General features: G+C 40.6%; 1 protein-coding gene across 9 annotated transcripts in view; it reads left to right on the forward strand.

Annotated features, from left to right (window-relative positions):
• Positions 1-20,261, forward strand: part of NF1 (neurofibromin 1) — a 234,410-nt gene that overhangs the window by 80,817 nt on the left and 133,332 nt on the right. For 5 of the 9 annotated variants that reach the window (XM_083174174.1, XM_083174178.1, XM_083174172.1 and 2 more), the window contains 15 exons: positions 4,019-4,174; positions 5,768-5,881; positions 6,220-6,299; positions 7,339-7,462; positions 7,667-7,913; positions 8,263-8,336; positions 8,442-8,525; positions 9,344-9,784; positions 12,510-12,649; positions 13,088-13,210; positions 13,970-14,053; positions 14,146-14,262; positions 14,834-15,015; positions 15,114-15,325; positions 18,258-18,419. In XM_083174174.1, the coding sequence (XP_083030300.1) occupies positions 4,019-4,174; positions 5,768-5,881; positions 6,220-6,299; positions 7,339-7,462; positions 7,667-7,913; positions 8,263-8,336; positions 8,442-8,525; positions 9,344-9,784; positions 12,510-12,649; positions 13,088-13,210; positions 13,970-14,053; positions 14,146-14,262; positions 14,834-15,015; positions 15,114-15,325; positions 18,258-18,419 (2,340 nt within the window). The remainder of the gene's footprint in view (positions 1-4,018; positions 4,175-5,767; positions 5,882-6,219; positions 6,300-7,338; positions 7,463-7,666; positions 7,914-8,262; positions 8,337-8,441; positions 8,526-9,343; positions 9,785-12,509; positions 12,650-13,087; positions 13,211-13,969; positions 14,054-14,145; positions 14,263-14,833; positions 15,016-15,113; positions 15,326-18,257; positions 18,420-20,261) is intronic. The other 4 variants (XM_083174179.1, XM_083174180.1, XM_083174173.1 and 1 more) reach the window with 1 other exon arrangement.

Consider the following 20,261-nt stretch of genomic DNA (forward strand, 5'->3'; position numbering starts at 1 on the left):
TATTACGCTAATAAAAGACAACTAGACAGGTGACTGTCCTCGCCAAGGTCTGCAAAAAAAAGTCCAGGATACTTCCACTGTATGAATACTAGAGGATGGTAAACTTCAGCAGCAGTGTGATTATACAAGAGGTTAATATAGCAGCCAGCAGTTTTATTACCAGAGAGCTCCTACAATCAGCAGCAACCTGTGAAAAGAAAGATAAGGCTCCGGACTGTGCCGATCTCTGTCAAACAGCCCTAGTGCAGGAGAAAGTTAATTCACTCCACAGTAACAAGTAGTCATTAACTAGTCAGGCACTAGCAGATTCAGTGTTGTTTAGGTTCCAATAAGCGGCAGCAAATTCAGGGAGCAGCAGCCCCAGATGTCAGACTCCAGCGTCCTCGGGCACCCAGGGAAGTCTGTCACTCCACGTGCAGCAGAGAATAGGGAACTATGCGCAAGCAGAGAGTTCACCAGACGTTTTCCTTCAGAGAGACCTGGATCTATCTAAGCTCTCTCTCACCTGTCAGTATCCATATCTGCTTCAAACCACTTTTTTAGTCACTGCAGCAGAGGCTCCAAGCCTCTAACTTCGCGCCCAAGATGGCGGGGGGCGGTCATGAATGCCTGTACCTTGCAGGCTCGACTCCAGTGGAGAAATAGCGGCTCCAGACCCAATAGCAGGAATAAACCACTTCTTGATGTGGTTGCACTGCAGATGTCAGCTTGTGTAGGTTAATTTAGTTGAATAACCCCTGTTCCAGGTCAGAGAAAATGTTTGGGGCTGGAGCCCAGATAAAATGCGGCCACACTAGGTGCCCCGCCCACCGGAAGTCCGTGCCTCTCCTTTTTAAAGTTTTATAATCTGTGAGCAAAAGGATGGGCCTGAAGGTTCCTCATACACGGGTGATATAACTGAGCGTTTTGTACTGGATTGCATCGCATCTAGTTCAAAATGCATGCGATGGGTTAAAACACTGCGTTTTGAACTAAATGCGATACTATCTAGTTCAAAAAGCACGAGCAACACATACTTGATGTGGGATGTCCACTGGAGCGCACATCTCATCACACCGCCCGTCGATCCAAGTATTTGCACCTTTAAAGGACCTTGGGACTGGTGCACAAACCAATGCCTACCGCAAATGCTGGAAGCCAAGAATTTGAATTTGAGCTTCCCTTCCCAAGCATGACAATGCACCTAAGTACAATTCCAGGAAAGTGGTGTATTTCCCGGACCATAAACGCACATGGGAACTTGGTCATCTCCTGTCCAACCCAGGCCAAGTCCCCTAAGCCTATTTTATGTTTACAAATCTCAAGAAGATACATCTGATTTGTTTTAAGTAATCACAAACTGCAGTTGAGATCTTCATCCATCATGTAGTAGACCTAACTGCTTTGGACTGATCCAGCTGCTTCACAAAGTTGTTTGAGCACATGCAGCATTACATAGATTTCTCTGGCGAATGTAGTGTTTTCACTTTCTTGATAAAATACTTTGTGCATCCAGAACTTATTGCGCACTCAGGTAGGTTCTGGTGTTTGTTTTTTTTTCCCGTTTTTTTAGCACTAGTTGACATAACTAAATTTCACTTTTTCTTTAACCAGCATAGGTTTATTTTATTACATTGGTCAACCCTGGAGCTCTTATATTTGCCCTTCCCATGTCCAGATTCCTCTCTGATTCCGGTTTCAGCAGACTTAAGGGGATATTCAATCTCCGGCGAGCACCTCCCATCGGGGAGATGCCCGCCGGGCCCTATTCAATGCTGTCTTCCCCGACAGCATTGAGCAGGGTATCTTGGCAGAACGAGCCCGACATCACTAGCTGTCGGGCTCGTTCTGCCGAGAACAGCCGGGAAGTGACGAGCTGCCGGCTGCAGCTCGCCTCTTCCCGGCCGCAACTCCCGGCCACGCCCCCTTTTCGCTCCCCGGCAGGCGGGACATTGAATCCCGCCTGCGTGTTCTCGGTCGAGCTGACCGAGAACGGGACTGGGTGGCGGCGGTCGAGCAAGCTCGACTGCCGTGACCCTGACATTGAATACCCCCCTTAACACTGCAGAGCACATTGAGTTTACATTTAATATATAAAACCAAACTGTACTTTCAAACATGTTTCTTGTGATTTAAATTGGGCCCTGCCCCTGCAAAGATTTGCTCAATACAACCTGCTGAGTTGTAGATTAAATTATGAAAAAGATCACACTCAGTCACCATGGCCCTTATTCTGATCGGTGCGGTCGGATCCGATTATGCGGCCAGGACCGTGCGTGCGAAACCCCGCCTTCCATACGGATCGCCAACTCCGTCCGTACGCGGTAAGAAGCTGGCCGAACGGACCGCACGTGTATTTTTCACGGAATACGCCTCCTCCATCTAAGGGAACCTCCCCCATCATTCGATGGTCGCAGACCATCGAATGCAGGACCGAGTGCTCCGCCAGCACCCACAACCTCAGACCACACGGACATTTTTCCGTGCAAAAGCAGGGATCTGGGCGGGCAGCTGACATCCGGCGATGTCATATGTCCGCCCCTACACGTGCGTCACGGCCGCATTACCATACGTACGCCCAGCGTTTGCATGGGAACGCCCATGAAACGCAGGGCGTATGCATATGGTAATGAGCCCAAATAGCCCTTCACGCCCCTCTCCACCCCTGTTCGGAGTGTTCACATATCATGCGGGATTTGGCCGTACGCCCCGCTCGCACATGCACAGAGATGCCTCTGCACATGCGCAGACACAAAACATCGGCGGGCCGAACGCACGCGGATATATCCGCACCGATCAGAATAAGGGCCCATGTGAGGCAGGTAAAACCATTCACTGAAAAGAGATCCCAAGTGATTTTCCCAGGGAGGTGGTTTTAGAAGGGCCATTCATTTATTGGTGTTGAGCTGCAGTGATGCTGCTAGTCATACCGTTTTGCGTTTTTAGTCATGAATGAGTACTTGCTGTTCGGAGGTTGTGAATGGAATATAATCTTTTAGTGCAAGTAAATGAAGCAATTGGTGTTGCAAAACTATGCTCTGGAATGCAAGTGTTGGTTTATTGCAATAAGTAGATTTCATAAGCACTTGGTAGCAGAAAAAATAATGAAATATGTTGTGTTTTTGGGACCTTGATTTTAGCAGATATTTTTTTTCTGGTCTAGCCTGCTTTTGCTCTGTGCTGGTTTTTATATATTCTCATTCATATTTGGACAGCATTTAAAGACTGATCATAATTTGCAGAACTAGATCATGTCACTATTCTGTACACCTAGTTCGTATCAATTTGCTACATAGCATAAGTTTTTAGGTCACTGATGGGTAGATTTATTAAGCTCGGTGAAGTGATAAAGTGTCTGTTCATCACCGGGCCAATCTGCTCCTACCTGTCTTTTTTCAAACTAAGGGGGGTATTCAATGTTTGTCGTGCACCCGCAGCCATCTCCCGACGGGGAAGATGGCTGCGGGCCCTATTCAATGCTGTCTTCCCCGACAGCATTGAACAGGGGTTTTGCGCAGAACGAGCCTGACAGCACAAGCTGTCGGGCTCGTTCTGCCGAGAAAAGCCGGAAATAGACGAGCTCCTGGCCGGAGCTCGTCTATTTTCGTCATCAACTCGCGGCCACGCCCCCTTCTTGTCGCTCGGCGGCCGGGACATTGAATCCCGACTGCCGAGCTCCAGGCGAGCAAAACGAGAATGGGACAGGGGCACGGCTGTCGAGCTTGCTCGACAGCCGTTCCCCTGATATTGAATACCCCCCTTAGCCTGTAACTTCACGGTTAGGAGCTGATTGGCCGGTGATAAAGTACCGGCCAGATTATCACTTCAGAGTTTAATAAATCTACCCCTGAATTAAGTACGGGGCCAAAGATTTTTTAGGCCTAAATTAAGGGATTTATTAAGGAAACATGGGCTAGTGGGAAATGTTTTTACTTCTAGAAATGCCTATTTTGATAGGGATTTATTTTTTTTAAACTGTAAACTGATTTCAAAGATATTGTATTCTAAATGTGTAGTGTGTAATTCCTTCTATTGACAGTGTGCTGGAATTTTTCCTCAGAGTCTTACCTTTAAAGAGAAAATGCCATACCTTAAGTTTAAAGAGAAACCTACAGACCTGGAAACTAGAAGTTATAAATACTTGTTACTGTCTATGGTTAAACTCATCCATGGAGACCCAAAGCTGCTATTATATGTAAGTAAAGCTATAGTTCATATCTCGGGTGCACCATCATATTATGTAAATAGGTCTTATGAAAAACAATATATTGGACATCTATTCCTTTTTATCCTAATTGCAGAATTTTTACTAGTATAAATATAGCAGGATAACAAGTAGAAGAATAAAAGACTGACATTCCCATTTTTGTTTTACATTATTTTATTAAATGGACCAAATCCACTAGGAAAACTATCTGTAAGTGTCAACAATTTAGCGCGGTAGCTAAATTATAAACTCACTTATTTTAACCACAAATCTCAACATTGTGTCCTAATTCACTAAAAGATTTTACATATGGTAGTGGTCAGGGAACAGGGGTTGATTACCCCAAATTGGGTCATTAATTAAATTCCTGGGGCTAATGGATGGTTGTGCTGCTGAGACACAGCCAGGCATGCATATGAATCTATATGCATGTCCTACTGTGTCCTGGAAGCACCACCATCGATAAGCCCCAGGAATTAAATTTCATTGCGTATAGAATATATGTATAGATTCTATATGCATGCCTGGCTGTGTGTGTTACAATACTGTAATGTACAAAGCCCTGATGCAGTGCGTCAGGCCCTTGTGTATAACACGATTCCCTGCGGGATGCCCTGGACCCCGCCTCCAAGTCCACCCGCTACTTCAGGAGAGTCAACTAGTTGCTGTGCCATCTCGGCGGTGCATTGTCTTTACTGCTGCTGTGCTGCCGAATTTCTTTGGCTGGTTTATAAGCTCCTGTCCAGGTATACCCATCTCTAGTCTAGGCAAAAATATTTGCACATACTGTCACTATAATCATCTTGACATACTGACACTAATAGTTGCCTGAATGTCTCATTATCAATGGCTATACCACACACAGCCTGGCAGCCGATGATGATGATTACCATGTATGGTTGTGTGTGGTACCAATTTTGTCAAAGGGGTAACTACAGCGTATCTAAATATAATTTGGGGTAAAAGGTAAAAACGTTCCCCGACCTATGGATTCTCAGCTTTTTCAATATATTTATTGCTGGTCAAATATTTGCACATGGCAGTGTTTCAATTTATTCTCAGTTTGGGTTACTTTTTTTCTTGTTACAGTTTATTGATGCACCAAAAAATAGACTAGTAGCAACATTACAATAGTGATACTACCATTTAGAAATTGGATTGTTATTAATAATTATTGATTTTAGCGGGATTTAATTACCCATGGCGATTTTTTTTTTTTGGAAGCTAAAAAGGACTTTTGGGCACTTTGGACTCTGGGCAGTTGAGGTTTTTTTGCATCGGAAAAAGTATCTATTTTCTGGCAAAAACACACAAGTTCACAGGTCTATGTGGTTTAACGGCTACAATCGCGAAAACAGACTTTTTTCCCATGTTTGTTGCAACCCTTGCTGAGGCCCCGGGAAAATATATCCCTTATAATAGCTGCGACTGGGTTGACAATTTATATAATGTGTGGGTAGTCTTATTTTCCTTTACATTTTTTCTACTCTAATAGTTAAAAATGTCTACATTTATATTGAGAAGTATTTCATTGGCTGTTATTTGCTTACATTTTCTGTATTCTGTCTGCTTTGTCTCCAGAACTCTGGAAGGGCAGGGCCTGACACACAGAACAGTACCGCAGAGTTAATTAATGGATTGGTGCAGCTTGTCCCACAGACAAACATGCCAGAGATTGCCCAAGAAGCCATGGAGGTGAGGGATCTGGGTATTTTTTATGGTTTAAGGCAAATTAAATATAATTATTTAGCAAAAAACACCATTGTTATCATAAGTGCAGACGGTCCCACCCCAATAGCTCTTCATGCCAAGACATGGATTTTAGAATAGCTATTGTCTACTCATTGTTTTCCCCTTTGAGGTAAACTATATGTTTACGCCTCCAAAATGGCAACATATACAATTGTTAAATCCAGAACCACTTTGTGTTCTTTTTACATTAGTTTTAATTATTTTTGTATCTTTAGTTAATTAGAAACATTAAATTAAAAAGGGAAATACATTTTCTTATTTTTTTTTCCTTTGAAATCTAGGCATTGTTGGTCATGCATCAGTCCGACAGCATTGAACTTTGGAACCCTGATGCACCAATAGAGACATTTTGGGAAATAAGGTGAGTGAAAAATGCTTTCCTGTACTGATGGAATTACTGCTTGGCTTGCATTTCAGCCTAAAAAATTTCTGCTTAAATGGATGGTGTAATCAGTTAGTTTAGAATTTTGTGGATCAGTTACAAGTGTCGCTGATCTACCAGTGGTGAAAAAAATGTGGGGCTGGTGTAATTGGATAAAATAGAGATACTGTAATAACCAGCACATTTAGTTTTATTTAAATTAAGGTATCTCGGACATATCACTGCAGTGGATTTTGATGCCTGTCCAGGAACCTAGCTAGCTCAGTTTATTCATAAGCTAGCACAGACATTTGTAAAACTAGGTAATTTAACCCAAGGGAATTTGTCAAAATAGGTGTGTGAATTGGCAAGCAAACTTTTTTATTCATCATAATGACCTCTAATGTATACCTTATATAGGAAATATAATCTTTTTTTTTTTCAGATTTTTTTTATTTAAATGTATATAACAAATGTGAGCGACGCTAGCATTTTTAGCGGATATTTTGCACATATCTCAGAAATGTTGGTACTCAAAGGGTTGAATTAAGTACCAGCAGCGAGTTTGAAATCACTGTGGTAACAATTGATATGTCTGCTCCTGAATTAATCACAGAAGTGGTAGTTTAAATGCATGCCATTAGCTGTCACCCATGATCATGTTTTGAATAATGTGGCCTATGCCACCTTCTGGGGCCTGTAGTTGTAAGGTGCTGCAGTAAGGCATTGGCCGGTTTTTATTTAAAAAAAGAATAGATTGAATGCATTTTATTATTTGGTACATCGCATTTACATAGTAATGGCCTTCAGCTGTCGCGGTACAGATGGAGTGCCTCTCATTTGGCCAGGTCCTGGCAATTCTATCACCATCAGGCAAAAGGGGACATGCGCGCACGCCCCGTTCCATTGCAGCCCTCTGCAGAGCGGAGGGGATTTGGCGAGGGCTGGCGCTCATCTATGTTAAATTACAGTTGTATGCTGCATGAATTGAGTTAAATAGATGATTCTATATGAATAAAGGAACTTTTTTCTCCAATAGCTCGCAGATGATTTTTTACATATCTAAGAAATTGACGGGTCATCAGATGCTTAACAGCACAGAAGTTTTGAAATGGCTGCGAGAAATTCTGATTTGCAGGAATAAATTTCTTCTTAAAAATAAGGTATTCATAGAAACTATATTTGAATCTGCTTTTTTTTTTTTTTTTTTTTTTTACATAAAATAGGTAATTCTTGGATCTTTGATTGTAGTATTTTGAACAAATATGAAGTAAGGATGTATACTTTCTCCTTTTACACACGATGTGTACACCCGTAATTAATCACCGCTCCCTGAGACCTGTTATCTTTGTGTCCATGTCCCTTAGGAAAATGCTGCAGCTGGAAGTGGAATCCCAATATGCCGTCAAGCCCACACAAAACTGGAGGTTTCCCTATACATGTTTCTTTGGAGTCCAGACATAGAGGCGGTTTTAGTGGCAATGTCCTGTTTCCGGAGCCTGTGTGAGGAGGCAGACATCCGGTGTGGGGTTGATGAAGTGTCTGTACACAATTTCTTGCCAAATTACAACACCTTCATGGAGTTTGCGTCTGTAAGCAACATGATGTCAACTGGTAAGATTCTTTATTACCTTACTTGGCTAAACTTCTATTTTGTCAAGAGAACAATGTTTTCTCTATAGAGATTTAGATCTGGGAAATAGAAAAGGCACTGTTCATTGTTAATGTGAAAGACTATAGAACATTTTTTTATTTGCTCCAATAACTTTCTTTTTGATGCCATTAATGTGTTGCCTTTTTTAATTGACTATACATACAAATTATATAATTATAAATTATATAGTGCAACATTGCAAAAGGCTTACCAAGTGTTTTCCTTTTCACATCATACAGTTTGATTAAATCCAGTATAAGTATCTTTGTGTACCTGACAAATTTTGTATGCATATTGTGTGCACGTCAGGCCGAGCAGCTCTACAGAAGCGAGTCATGGCCTTACTGAGAAGAATAGAGCATCCTACGGCTGGAAACACGGAGGTGAGTTCCCCAATCATCCTCTAAACTGTTCACACAAAGGATACAGTTCAGGTGTCTGTATATTATAATAAAGCACATCTTAATTTGTGTCTGTTACTTTTTAAGGCATGGGAAGATACTCATGCAAAGTGGGAGCAAGCAACAAAGCTGATTCTAAACTTTCCAAAGACTAAATTGGAAGATGGGCAGGTAAATATCCGTTGTTTGAATTCTGCTCTTTTCATGAATATTTTTTTTTTGTTTTGTTTATTTTAGTTTTCTTTGATCATGGAACTAGAGTACAAATATACCAATTTCCTACTGCCAGCAATAGCTCAGTTTATTTCAAGTGAACACACAGCAACCCGAGATATTGTTTATTGTGAAAGCACTCGGTTGAAATGCCCAGGTCCAGGCATTTCAAACAGGATAAAGAGCAGTTTAAACACAGCTAGCGGCCTGGCATAGCAAGATCCCGCAATTGGAGATTATTACATTTCCAAACGCTGGCTCAGTAAGTGCCTCCAGTGACATCATTGATCGCTAATGGAAACAAATATGTCCAAGTTTAGCGCAACCCTTATTTTCAAAAAGATGTTTCTTTTAAACACAATTTAATTCTTATCAGGAATTTATTGTGACATAGAACATGTGTATAAAAACAAACAATAGTGAGGAAGACCTTCATTTATACTTCCATTAGGGACAATGAATAGGTCAGGCACATATAAGAGGATAGGGATCTCACCAAATGGATGGATTGCGGTGGGCTATGCTCCAATTGGAGAATCTGCGGCACCACCGCAGTTGGCTTAATCGAGTCCTCAGATGTTAAAGTGCTTTGTGCGTTCATAAAGTGTCCAGTGCTTTCTCCAAAGTGCCGTAGTGATCATGCACAAAGATGCAGCAGGGTTGTATCCAAACGTGGCAGCTGGAATGTCAAAACATGAATTTTAAGACAAGGCTAAGAATACTTATAAGTTTGATGCTTTGTGATTGCTAGTCAAATGTATGTAATCTGTTCACAGGTTGCGGAGAGCCTTCATAAGACCCTTGTGAAGAGGCGTATGTCTCATGTAAGTGGAGGAGGTTCTATAGATCTGGCTGATACAGACTCTCTACAGGAGTGGATTAACATGACTGGTTTCCTTTCTGCCCTTGGTGGAGTCTGCCTGCAACATCGAAGTAATGTGGGACTGGTGACTTACAGTCCACCCATGGGACCTGTTAATGAGCGCAAAGGATCTGTTATTTCAATGGTATCCACAGAGGGCAATGCAGAAACCCCGGTCAGCAAGTTTCTTGATCGGCTTCTCTCTTTAATGGTCTGCAACAATGAGAAAGTTGGTATTCAGATTCGTACAAACATTAAAGACTTGGTTGGTTTAGAATTAAGTCCTGCTTTGTATCCAATGCTCTTCAACAAAATGAAGAACAACATCAGCAAGTTCTTTGACTCACAAGGGCAGGTAATACAAATGTACTATTTCAAAGTCTAATGAGTGTTTAGTTCATGTAAGGTTATCTTATATGGTGCTTAAAGGGTTCTCTAGTGCTGTACAAAGGGGACTAAACGTTCAGCAAGTTTACGTAGGTACAGATATTTACAAGTTTACAAATTAACTTGTTTAAACCTCTCCATAAATGCAACCCACAACTTAAAATATTACATAGAGAAAACTATAGTAGAGAGGACTGTTTGTATAAGCTTATATTCTAGAAGGGGGATAGAGGAGAAGAGTTGGGTACTTCAGAGGCTGTATCGTTAGGTGAGCGGAGGATAAACTTGAATGAAGCTATAAGAATTGTGTGCACAATCGGATATAATGAAGCCTAATTGGACAAGGGAAATCATTCCAGAGGTTGGGTGCAGCAGACTAGAAATCTTAAAGCAGGCATTGGGATGAGGGGAGGCGATCGTCATTGACTGAGCAAAATTAGATGGAGGACATTGATGTGGAAGTGATACTAGATATGTTGTCAGGTTCAAGTGGTTGAGGGATTTGTAGGTGAGTGTGGGTGAGGATAACACATGGCACCAATAGGAAGCCACTAAGAGCGGCAGCATAAGTAGAGCGACTAGAGTTGTTAATTAAGTATGCAGTAGGATAGGCTGAAGTATAATGAATAAAGATCAGAAAGCTGGTGAGAAGACTGTGGTAATGGATGAGAGATAAGTACATGAGTTAGAATTTTGATATCCCGATTTGATACACTGCTCAAAAAAAAGAAAGGGAACACTTAAACAACACAATGTAACTCAAAGTCAATCACACTTCTGTGAAATCATACCGTCCACTTAGGAAGCAACACTGATTGACAATCAATTTTGCATGCTGTTGTGCAAATGGAATAGACAACAGGTGGAAATTATAGGCAATTAGCAAGACCCCCCCAAAAAAGGAGGAGGTCTGCAGGTGGTGACCACAGACCACTTCTCAGCTCCTATGCTTTTTGGCTGATGTTTTGTTCACTTTTGAAAGCTGGTGGTGCTTTCACTCTAGTGGTAGTATGAGATGGAGTCTACAACCCACACAAGTGGCTCAGGTAGTGCAGCTCATCCAGGACGACACATCAATTCGAGCTGTGGCAAGAAGGTTTGCTGTGTCTGTCAGCGTAGTGGCCAGAGCATGGAGGCACTACCAGGAGACAGACCAGTACATCAGGAGACATGGAGGAGGCTGTAGGAGGGCAACAACCCAGCAGCAGGACCGCTACCTCCGCCTTTGTGCAAGGAGGAATAGGATGAGCACTGCCAGAGCCCTGCAAAATGGCCTCCAGCAGGCCAAAAATGTGCATGTGTCTATTCAAATGGTCAGAAACAGACTCTATGAGGGCCCGGCGTGTACAGGTGGGGGTTGCGCTTACAGCCCAACACCGTGCAGGACGTTTGGCATTTGCCAGAGAACACCAAGATTGGCAAATTCAACACTGGCCCCCTGTGCTCTTCACAGATGAAAGCAGGTTCACACTGAGCACATGACAGACGTGACAGAGTCTGGAGACGCCAAAGAGAATGTTCTGCTGCCTGCAAGCATGTCCGGTTTGGCAATGGGTCAGTAATGGGCTGGCATTTCTTTGGGGGGCCGCACAGCCCTCTATGTGCTCACCAAAGGTAGACTGACTGCCATTAGGTACCGAGATGAGATCTTCAGATCCGCTGGTGCGGTTGGCCCTGGGATCATCCTAATGCAAGACAATGCTAGACCTCATGTGGCTGGAGTGTGTCAGCAGTTCCTGGAAGATGAAGGCATTGATGCTATGGACTTGCCTGCCTGTTCCACAGACCTGAATCCAATTGAGCACATCTGGGACATCATGTCTCACTCCATCCACCAATGCCACGTTGCACCACAAACTGTCCAGGAGTTGGCGGATGCTTTAGTCCAGGTCTGGGAGGAGATCCCGCAGACCACCCGCCACCTCATCAGGAGCATGCGCAGGCGTTGTAGGGAGGTCATACAGGCACGTGGAGGCCACACGCTACTGAGACTTATTTTGACTTGTGTTAAGGACATTACATCAAAGTTGGATCAGCCTGTAGTGTGTTTTTCCACTTTAATTTTGAGTGGGACCCCAAATCCAGACCTCCATGGGTTAATAAATTTGATTTCCATTGATAATATTTTTGTGATTTTGTTGTCAGCACATTCAACTATGAAAACAACAAAGTATTTAATAAGAATATTTCATTCATTCAGATCTAGGATGTGTTATGTTAGTGTTCCCTTTATTTTTTTGAGCAGATTATTACGGAGGTGTAAAACAGTAGAAATGGTTTTTCCACACTGACGGGAGGGATCTAGATTGGACCAGGACTGGTAAAAACCTAATGCCTTTCATTTTATAGATATTTAAGAAGGTGCTGAGTCTTCCAAGTTGGCTGATTAACAGCAGGTGGGGACCCTGGAAAGGTCAGACGAGAACCATGGAGGACTCTGATGGAAAGGGAGAAGAGGAAGTTAGAGGCAGGTGTAGATATAGAGGAGGAAAAATTGGGAATGTAGGTGATGAACAATGAGACGACCTGTAACAGAGGCTGGTGAAATAGAAAATATGCAGGAGATGGGACGATCAGTGGTGTCAAATGCAGTAAGGCATTTGAACTTGTTGAATCTGGTTTTTGCTCTTCGTCAAAAAGGTAAAACTTAAATTTGTCTGGATCCTTCTTTATATATCTTATTTGCATTGTAGGTCTTGCACAATGACACAAATACACAGTTTGTGGAACAGACAATTACCATACTGAAGAACTTGCTTGATAATCATACTGAAGGCAGTTCTGAACATTTGGGACAAGCAAGCCTTGAGACCATGATGCTAAATCTGGTCAGGTAAATACATAATGACTAATACTACATTCCTTTTAGTGGTTACCTAGTAATAAAAGTTCTGTTAATATATCCTATTCAGCTTTAATACTGTATTTCAGTTCTTAACTGTAATCATTGTTTATAGATATCTTAATTAACTTTGTTTTTTAAACACTCTAGTTGTGGTATGAGAGCGAGTCATTCAGTAGTTCATTCATACTATCACCTTGTTGCACCTACAGATTTTTTTCATGACTGAATGTGAAATAAAAAAATGTTTAAAACTCCCTGGGGGGTCAAATAATATTTTTGGTCCTCAGTGCTGAAAAAGAGCGATTTGGAATACAGTATTCACCTAAAAAAGTACATGTTCAAGTATCTTATGTGTTCTAGAACATGGAAATCTGTTTCTATATGATTGAGAGTTAATGTTAAATTTACAAAACATTGCACTTCTAGATATGTTCGTGTACTGGGGAACCTGGTGCATGCCATTCAGATCAAAACAAAGCTGTGTCAGCTGGTAGAAGTGATGATGGAACGAAGAGATGATCTATCTTTCTGTCAAGAAATGAAGTTTAGGTGAGGATTGACTAAGGACACTTTTTAAATGGCATAACTAACATGGTTAGTGACCAATTTAGTACTCTTATTTTTCTGTACCCTAACCAATGATGGTAGTGTTCTCGTACATATTTACTGCTTCCATGCCAAACAGACCATTTTGGCATGCCAGGGCCCGTGAAACTTTGTAGGCATCTTTTTTTAGTTTCTTTTTTTTTTTTTTGCTGACTAGGCGTCCTATGTGTGTAGGACTGAGTCTCAATCTGCATACGCAGTGTTATGATGCAGAGGCTATGCCTTTTTTCCATGTCAAGGTAATTTATGCTTCATATGCAGACTCAGTCACACACAGATTTACAAGTGTTGCATATCACATTAATCAACAGTGACTCCTGGTGCATCCTAGCCACATTATGGGAATTTTCACCCAAGAAGACCCCTGACGCTAGCAGAGTTGGCTCACTTGTGCCAGGCATTTCACACTGTGTGGCATATTGGGGCTAGATGTATGAGAACACATCTGTACAGCTCTTAAGCCAAGTGGGAACCCAAACAATGTTCTTCAAGGCAATTTCACAGTGCAGTTTTTAAGGCTATCCATGGCTGAGCACAGATTGCTAAATCAGAATTAACTGAGGTACTTATTAAGTCACATGTTATAAAGCATGGTTCTCCTGAAATCTTGGATCATTATTGTGCTTTGGGAACCCCGCTGGCTTAAACCTATTATAATGCAAAGGGAATGTATTGACTTTTTATTCTTTTCTGTTCATTCAGGAACAAGATGGTAGAGTATTTAACTGACTGGGTAATGGGAACATCTAATCAAGCTGCAGATGAGGATGTCAAATGCCTTACACGGTATTTCGTAATCTTTATTTTTTGCTTATCTTTGTGTTCATTGCCAGAGTTTTGTTTTTAGTGGAGGTCTAATAAATTCTCTTCCTACACAGAGACCTTGATCAGGCAAGCATGGAGGCTGTGGTGTCTCTACTTGCAGGGTTACCTCTTCAGCCGGAGGAAGGAGATGGAGTAGAATTAATGGAAGCCAAATCCCAGTTATTCCTGAAGTATGTGTAATGTGTAACTTACCATAGCTTATATATTAAATAAAGATAAAGCTTCACAGTATGTTTAAACTATGTTACAACTCTTGTATAAAAAATAAATTGAAATAAGAGAAACAGGCACAATTAAATCATTTTTATGAGTCATATGGGTTTTGCTAAACAGAAATTAAATTATAAATAAGTTTCTGGTTCCCCAAACCATGACTTCTAATTTTCCCAGGTGCTCATTTTCAGTTTGGTTGTTACTGTGCATTTGCAGCTCTTGTTATGTATTATAAGACATATTATTAGAAAAGCAGAACTCTCTAGATAGCTGATGAGGGATATATTTTAGGCACATTGTTTCTGAAATCTCCCAAGAAATCTATGTATGATCACTTTGCACTGGTACACAGCATGTTTGTGGTGATGAATGCAGGTCACACCACTGCTGCTTTATTTTTTAGTACTTGACAAAATTACTCCAGTTTCCTAATTATGAAGTTAAGTAATTACTTAAGTACTGGTTTGTTACAAGACTAGTTATTTTAATCACCCAGGTATTTCAATTTACACTTTTATAATTGTTTAGATATTTCACCCTTTTCATGAACTTGCTGAATGACTGCAGTGAGGTGGAAGACGATGGCACCCAAACTGGTGGTAGGAAGAGAGGCATGTCACGGCGATTGGCTTCCTTAAGACATTGTACCGTCTTGGCTATGTCTAATCTCTTAAATGCCAATGTGGATAGTGGCCTTATGCACTCGATTGGTGAGTTGTTGGATGTAATTAAATGATCACATTGTAAATATCCAGTTACCGATACATTTTGTGGTATCGTTTCTCATCACTACGTTTTCATTTTTTAGGTCTTGGCTACCATAAAGATCTCCAGACAAGAGCTACATTTATGGAAGTCCTGACAAAGATTCTGCAGCAGGGAACAGAGTTTGACACATTAGCTGAAACTGTCCTAGCTGATCGCTTTGAGAGACTAGTGGAGTTGGTCACCATGATGGGCGATCAAGGAGAATTACCTATTGCCATGGCTCTAGCCAATGTGGTTCCCTGTTCCCAGTGGGTCAGTTATATTTGTTAATATTTTTTTTATAATTTAGATACATAATGTACTGAAAAGCTGTAACAAATGCTTTGTGTTTAACAAGCCTAAGAACGAATGTTTGATTTTAACCTGTATTGTTTTTTCTGTTTTATATTGCTAACCTTTTTTATGTAAAAAAAAAAAAATTTAGCGTCTGTTTTTGAAACTTTAATTTGGCGTGTTAGTTTTTTTTAATTAAAATTTGGCATGTTTTTTTGAACACGTCAGCTTTGGCCAATCTGCCCAGAGTTTAAATCCTCCTGCTCCTCGTGCCTGTGGGGACTACATTTCTTGCAGACTACAGTGCTTATTGCATTTCTTGAGTCCTGCTATGTCCCATTTAAGGTACTGTTCTAAGACCTGTGTTATATTCTAAAGCCCTGCCCTGTGTTTGCTGGCACCATTTATTGATCATTTTCCAGGCTACATCAGCTAGTGCTTGGCTTAAGGTCAACTTCAAAGGAATACACAGATCGTACAGGAATATGTATTCTCAAATATGCTTGATCAATTTGACTATAGTCATCTTTAACATGTTCCTTTCTGGGCTTTGCACAGTAATCTCAGTCTCTGCCTGTACCAGCCATAGGCAGTATAAACTCTGACCAGTTTTCACTTACTGTATTCCTATGCCAGCACAGGTAGTACTGCTTTGACTTTGGTTCCTCCATTTTTAGCTGCATGCTATCTGCATGTGGGAACTGAATGTGACCTATACTATTGTAATAAGTTTGGCGAGGTAGTAGTACTTCTCAGAAATGTGGTTATGGCTCTGCTGCTAGGAACTGCTTTTTTTCCCTTTTTACCTGATTTCCTATACACAGTATAAAAGTCAGTACAAATGTAATTGCCACAGTCGTTGGTTTGGTTATCACCACAGCCCTAACTGGTAACCATTATAAGCAGTCTACCTAGAGATATTACACGAGCATCTTTCTCTGTGCTATGCCGCTGCGTATTTTTCCTTAGTTTTAGTGGAAGTTCATACTCAGTGCTCCATTATTATGGTTACCTTTCTAGTTTTTTGTAAGACCCCTCCATCCCCAGCACAGCCTGACTTTGTAGCATGGGATCAATGAGGTGCTTGAAACTTTTGTTACATACTCTGTAGACATGATAGCAACACACATCTGTTGCACATTCTACTGCAAATCTTCAGTTGGAGCCTTAGATTCATTTTTACATCAAACTATGGGGCATGGTTATTTTTGTTCCTGTTGCAAAACCAGCCTGGCCCTTTTCCTGTGACCTTTAACAAGACATTGTCAAGGTTTTTCCTTTGTGTACTAACTATGCTGTGTAAAGTGTAGAGATTATTGTACATGAAAATCCCAGAAGATTTCTAGTTTGATAAACCACCCGCTAAAGTCACTTGCATATCATGTGCTATTTATTTATATAGCACCAGTGTATTACTTAATAATGGATAACAAAACACTATTGCAAGAACACTGGGTATTGGCAAACAGAAAAGGTACATGTGCCATGCTCTTAAGTTTACAATCTAAAGGCTACCAATAAACTAAATTCCTCATACTGTATGATGGCCCAGCTATATTAAAAATGAGAAAAATGTGTGTGTATATTGCACCCATTGCGGTCTCCAGGAGGCACCCCAGCAAGTATTATTAAAGGGAGTGCCGGGCCACACCAAATATATAGTCTGTCTGCAGGGCGGCACTCGCTCACAAAGAACTTGCAAAACAAGAGTGTAAAGATTCAACATTAAAAAGCGTTTTATTCTGCTTTGTCTTCAGGAGACAAAGCAGAATAAAACGAAGCAGAATAAAATGCTTTCAAACGTTGAAACTACACACTCCAGTTTTGTGAGTTCTTTGTGAGCGGGTGCCACTCTGAAGACAGACTACAATTGGACCCCATCACAGGGAGTACCTGGGGAAGGCACCTTATGTTTTTCATTAGCTGTGAAGTGTTGTATTTACTGTGTAAATATAAAAAAAAATGTGTGTGTGTATATGTGTGTATATATATATATATATATATATATATATATATATATATATATATATATATATATATATATATATATATATATATATATATATATATATATATATATATATATATATATATATATTACAGACGTCTCTTCTTTATCTTGAAACCCGGCTTCGCCAAATCATCATGTCAAACATTTACAGTGTTTTTACACGATTAAGTCTTGCACTAAGGTGGAGGTCTCATCTTAAGCACTCTCTATATCCATTTTCTATACATTTATCCCTCGATACTGTCCTCCACTAACAGGGAGGTCTTATAGAGTAGCTGCTACATATAGCGCAAACGGAAGTCCACACACGCACGCACACACACACACACACACACACACACACACACTAGAGATGTGCAGGCTCTGATTTACTCTGATTTCAAAGCAGGATCTTATTGGCTATCCCACATCACATAACAGTTGATAGCCAATAAGATCCTGCTTTGAAATCAGAGTAAATCAAAGCCTTCACATCATATATTCATTCATATATATATATATATATATATATATATATATATATATATATATATATATATATATATATTCTTGTGTACTTTTCTTTATAGTTTTTTTTTTTGCAAGTAGATGTATTTTGAAAATACATGTAACCCGATGTAGGGAATATTAGAACAGCGGAACTTGTGACAATGAAAATCAGTCTAGATTATATCAGTGAAAGTGTGTTTAGAAGAAGACTAATTTGAGGTCTTTGGCAATAGTCGATTTGTGAGACCGTATGTTCCAGTGTTTTTTTATGCTGTGTGTTTAATCTATGGCTATTTCTTAGATATTTGTAAAAGGGCTATTATTTCCAGAACTATGGATATTTTCAGAACTATGAATATTTTTTTAGTTCTTAGAGACTTATTTGTGCTTTTCCTATCCTCCACTACATAGGATGAACTTGCACGTGTCCTTGTGACGCTCTTTGATTCTCGTCATCTCCTGTATCAGCTACTGTGGAACATGTTCTCTAAAGAAGTCGAGCTAGCAGACTCCATGCAGACGCTCTTCAGAGGAAATAGCTTGGCTAGTAAAATCATGACATTTTGTTTTAAGGTGTGTGTTTCCTATTAAATGTTTTACTGAAGAAAAAAAACATCAAAAAACATTTAAACTGTTTTTTATGAATCCTGCATAAAGTACTATAAGAAGTTCTATTGGTAGTAAAAATTGTGTAAATTAAAATGTTTCTAGTCAAGTTGTTTTGTAATGTTATGTGTTCTATATTTATATAGCTCTTTTAAATGGCATTCTATTAACTTAGCAGTGATAAGAAACGTGTAACTGGTCAGAAGAGCAGCCTTTATCCTGACATTGCTTACAATGCAAGTGGTGTAATCCCTACGGCTGGCATCCCGTTCATAAGTAGAGTGGGGACAGTTGGGATTAGGCACTAATGGTAGGGTGAGGGTTAGGTTGCAGGAAGGTGTGGGGGTTAGATACTAAGAAGGGAGGGTTTGGGTTATGTACTGGGGGGGTACTTTTAGGTTTCGGCTGCGGAAGGAGAGGTGATGGTTAGGGTTAGGCTGCAGGTGGTGAAGTTTAGGGTGATGGGAAAGGAGAAGGGTTAGCATACATACCTTAAAGATGTTGGGATCCTAACCATCAGGATGCCATTGACAGTCTTCTGACCTCTGGGATGCTGTTGCCATCCCATTTTTCAGTACTCAGGTTATTATACATAAGCTCTCTAGCAGTCTCACGTAAGTGCTGTACTTGGGTTTTTAGCAAATCTGTAGGCTGTATACTGGTTGAATGTATAAAGCAATTTAAATCTCTCTGTATAATTTGTGTAGGGTTTCCCCTGGTATCGAATATGTTACTTTATCTTGTATTACTAGCTTTTGCATTTATTTCCTTCTCCGTTTACATAATGCTTATCAGATTTAAATGCTTTGCTCTGTTACTGTTGATTACGCCACACTTGAAGCTTTGATGCTGGTCTTAACCTTGCAGCTGCGTGATCTGCAAGAAAATGTCAGCAAGGAAACTTCAAACTAGGGGTCCAGGGAAAACATTGTTTTGATAGTTCGCTTGGAATCTGGGGATTTATGTGTGGTAATCTCACATTTTAGAAGTTAGAAAAGGACATCTACAGGTTGAGTATCCCTTATCCGAAATGCTCCGGACCACAAGCATTTTGGATATGGGATTTTTCCAGATTTTTTTCCCCTCCATACTTAACTGGTCCCCTGGTGGTGCCCCGATGTCCACGGCGGCCTGCAAGATCCTTTTCAGTGGCATCTCCAATCCCAGGGGTGCATTGTGTGAGTGCGCAGGCAAAATATTCTGAAAAAAAGACGGTTTTCTGAATATTTCGGTTTTTTGAATACACGGATAAGGGAGACCCGACCTGTAATAGCCTTTTTTCTGTGCCACGGGTATTCTACTCACCAATTAGCCGAATTGAATATGCTGGACTTATGTATGTCTGTCGAGTTAAGCACAGATCGCTCAGCACACAGCACTGCACCAGCACTGTGTGCTTAGCAAGCTGTCATGGCCAGTTGAGAGAACACTGGCGATGACTAGATTTATACTGCATGTAGTGTAAATCTAATCAGATGGGACCTGCATCTCCGTCTCCGAGGGGCATAACAAATGAAAGATCTGTGCTTCATTTCTGTAATAGGCGTGTGTGTATGGCGCATAATTTTACATATGTTTTGTAAATAGACGTCCCTAATTGTCAATATATATTGCTATCATTTTTTGTGTGCAGTTGATAAATCAGTCTCTAGTTATTTCTAAAAAGTTTGAATAACTATTAAGGTTAACCCTATTTTATATAAGCTTGCTATGATATACCTTTAATATCGCACACACATGAGTTACACAGGTTTTGTGGCTGGCTAAATTCAAGGCAGAATTTCACCTGGTTTCAGCCACTGATTCTGT

The sequence above is a fragment of the Crinia signifera genome, chromosome 2 (genome assembly GCF_055691185.1).
Source record: "Crinia signifera chromosome 2, ASM5569118v1, whole genome shotgun sequence".
Taxonomy (NCBI): Eukaryota; Metazoa; Chordata; class Amphibia; order Anura; family Myobatrachidae; genus Crinia; species Crinia signifera.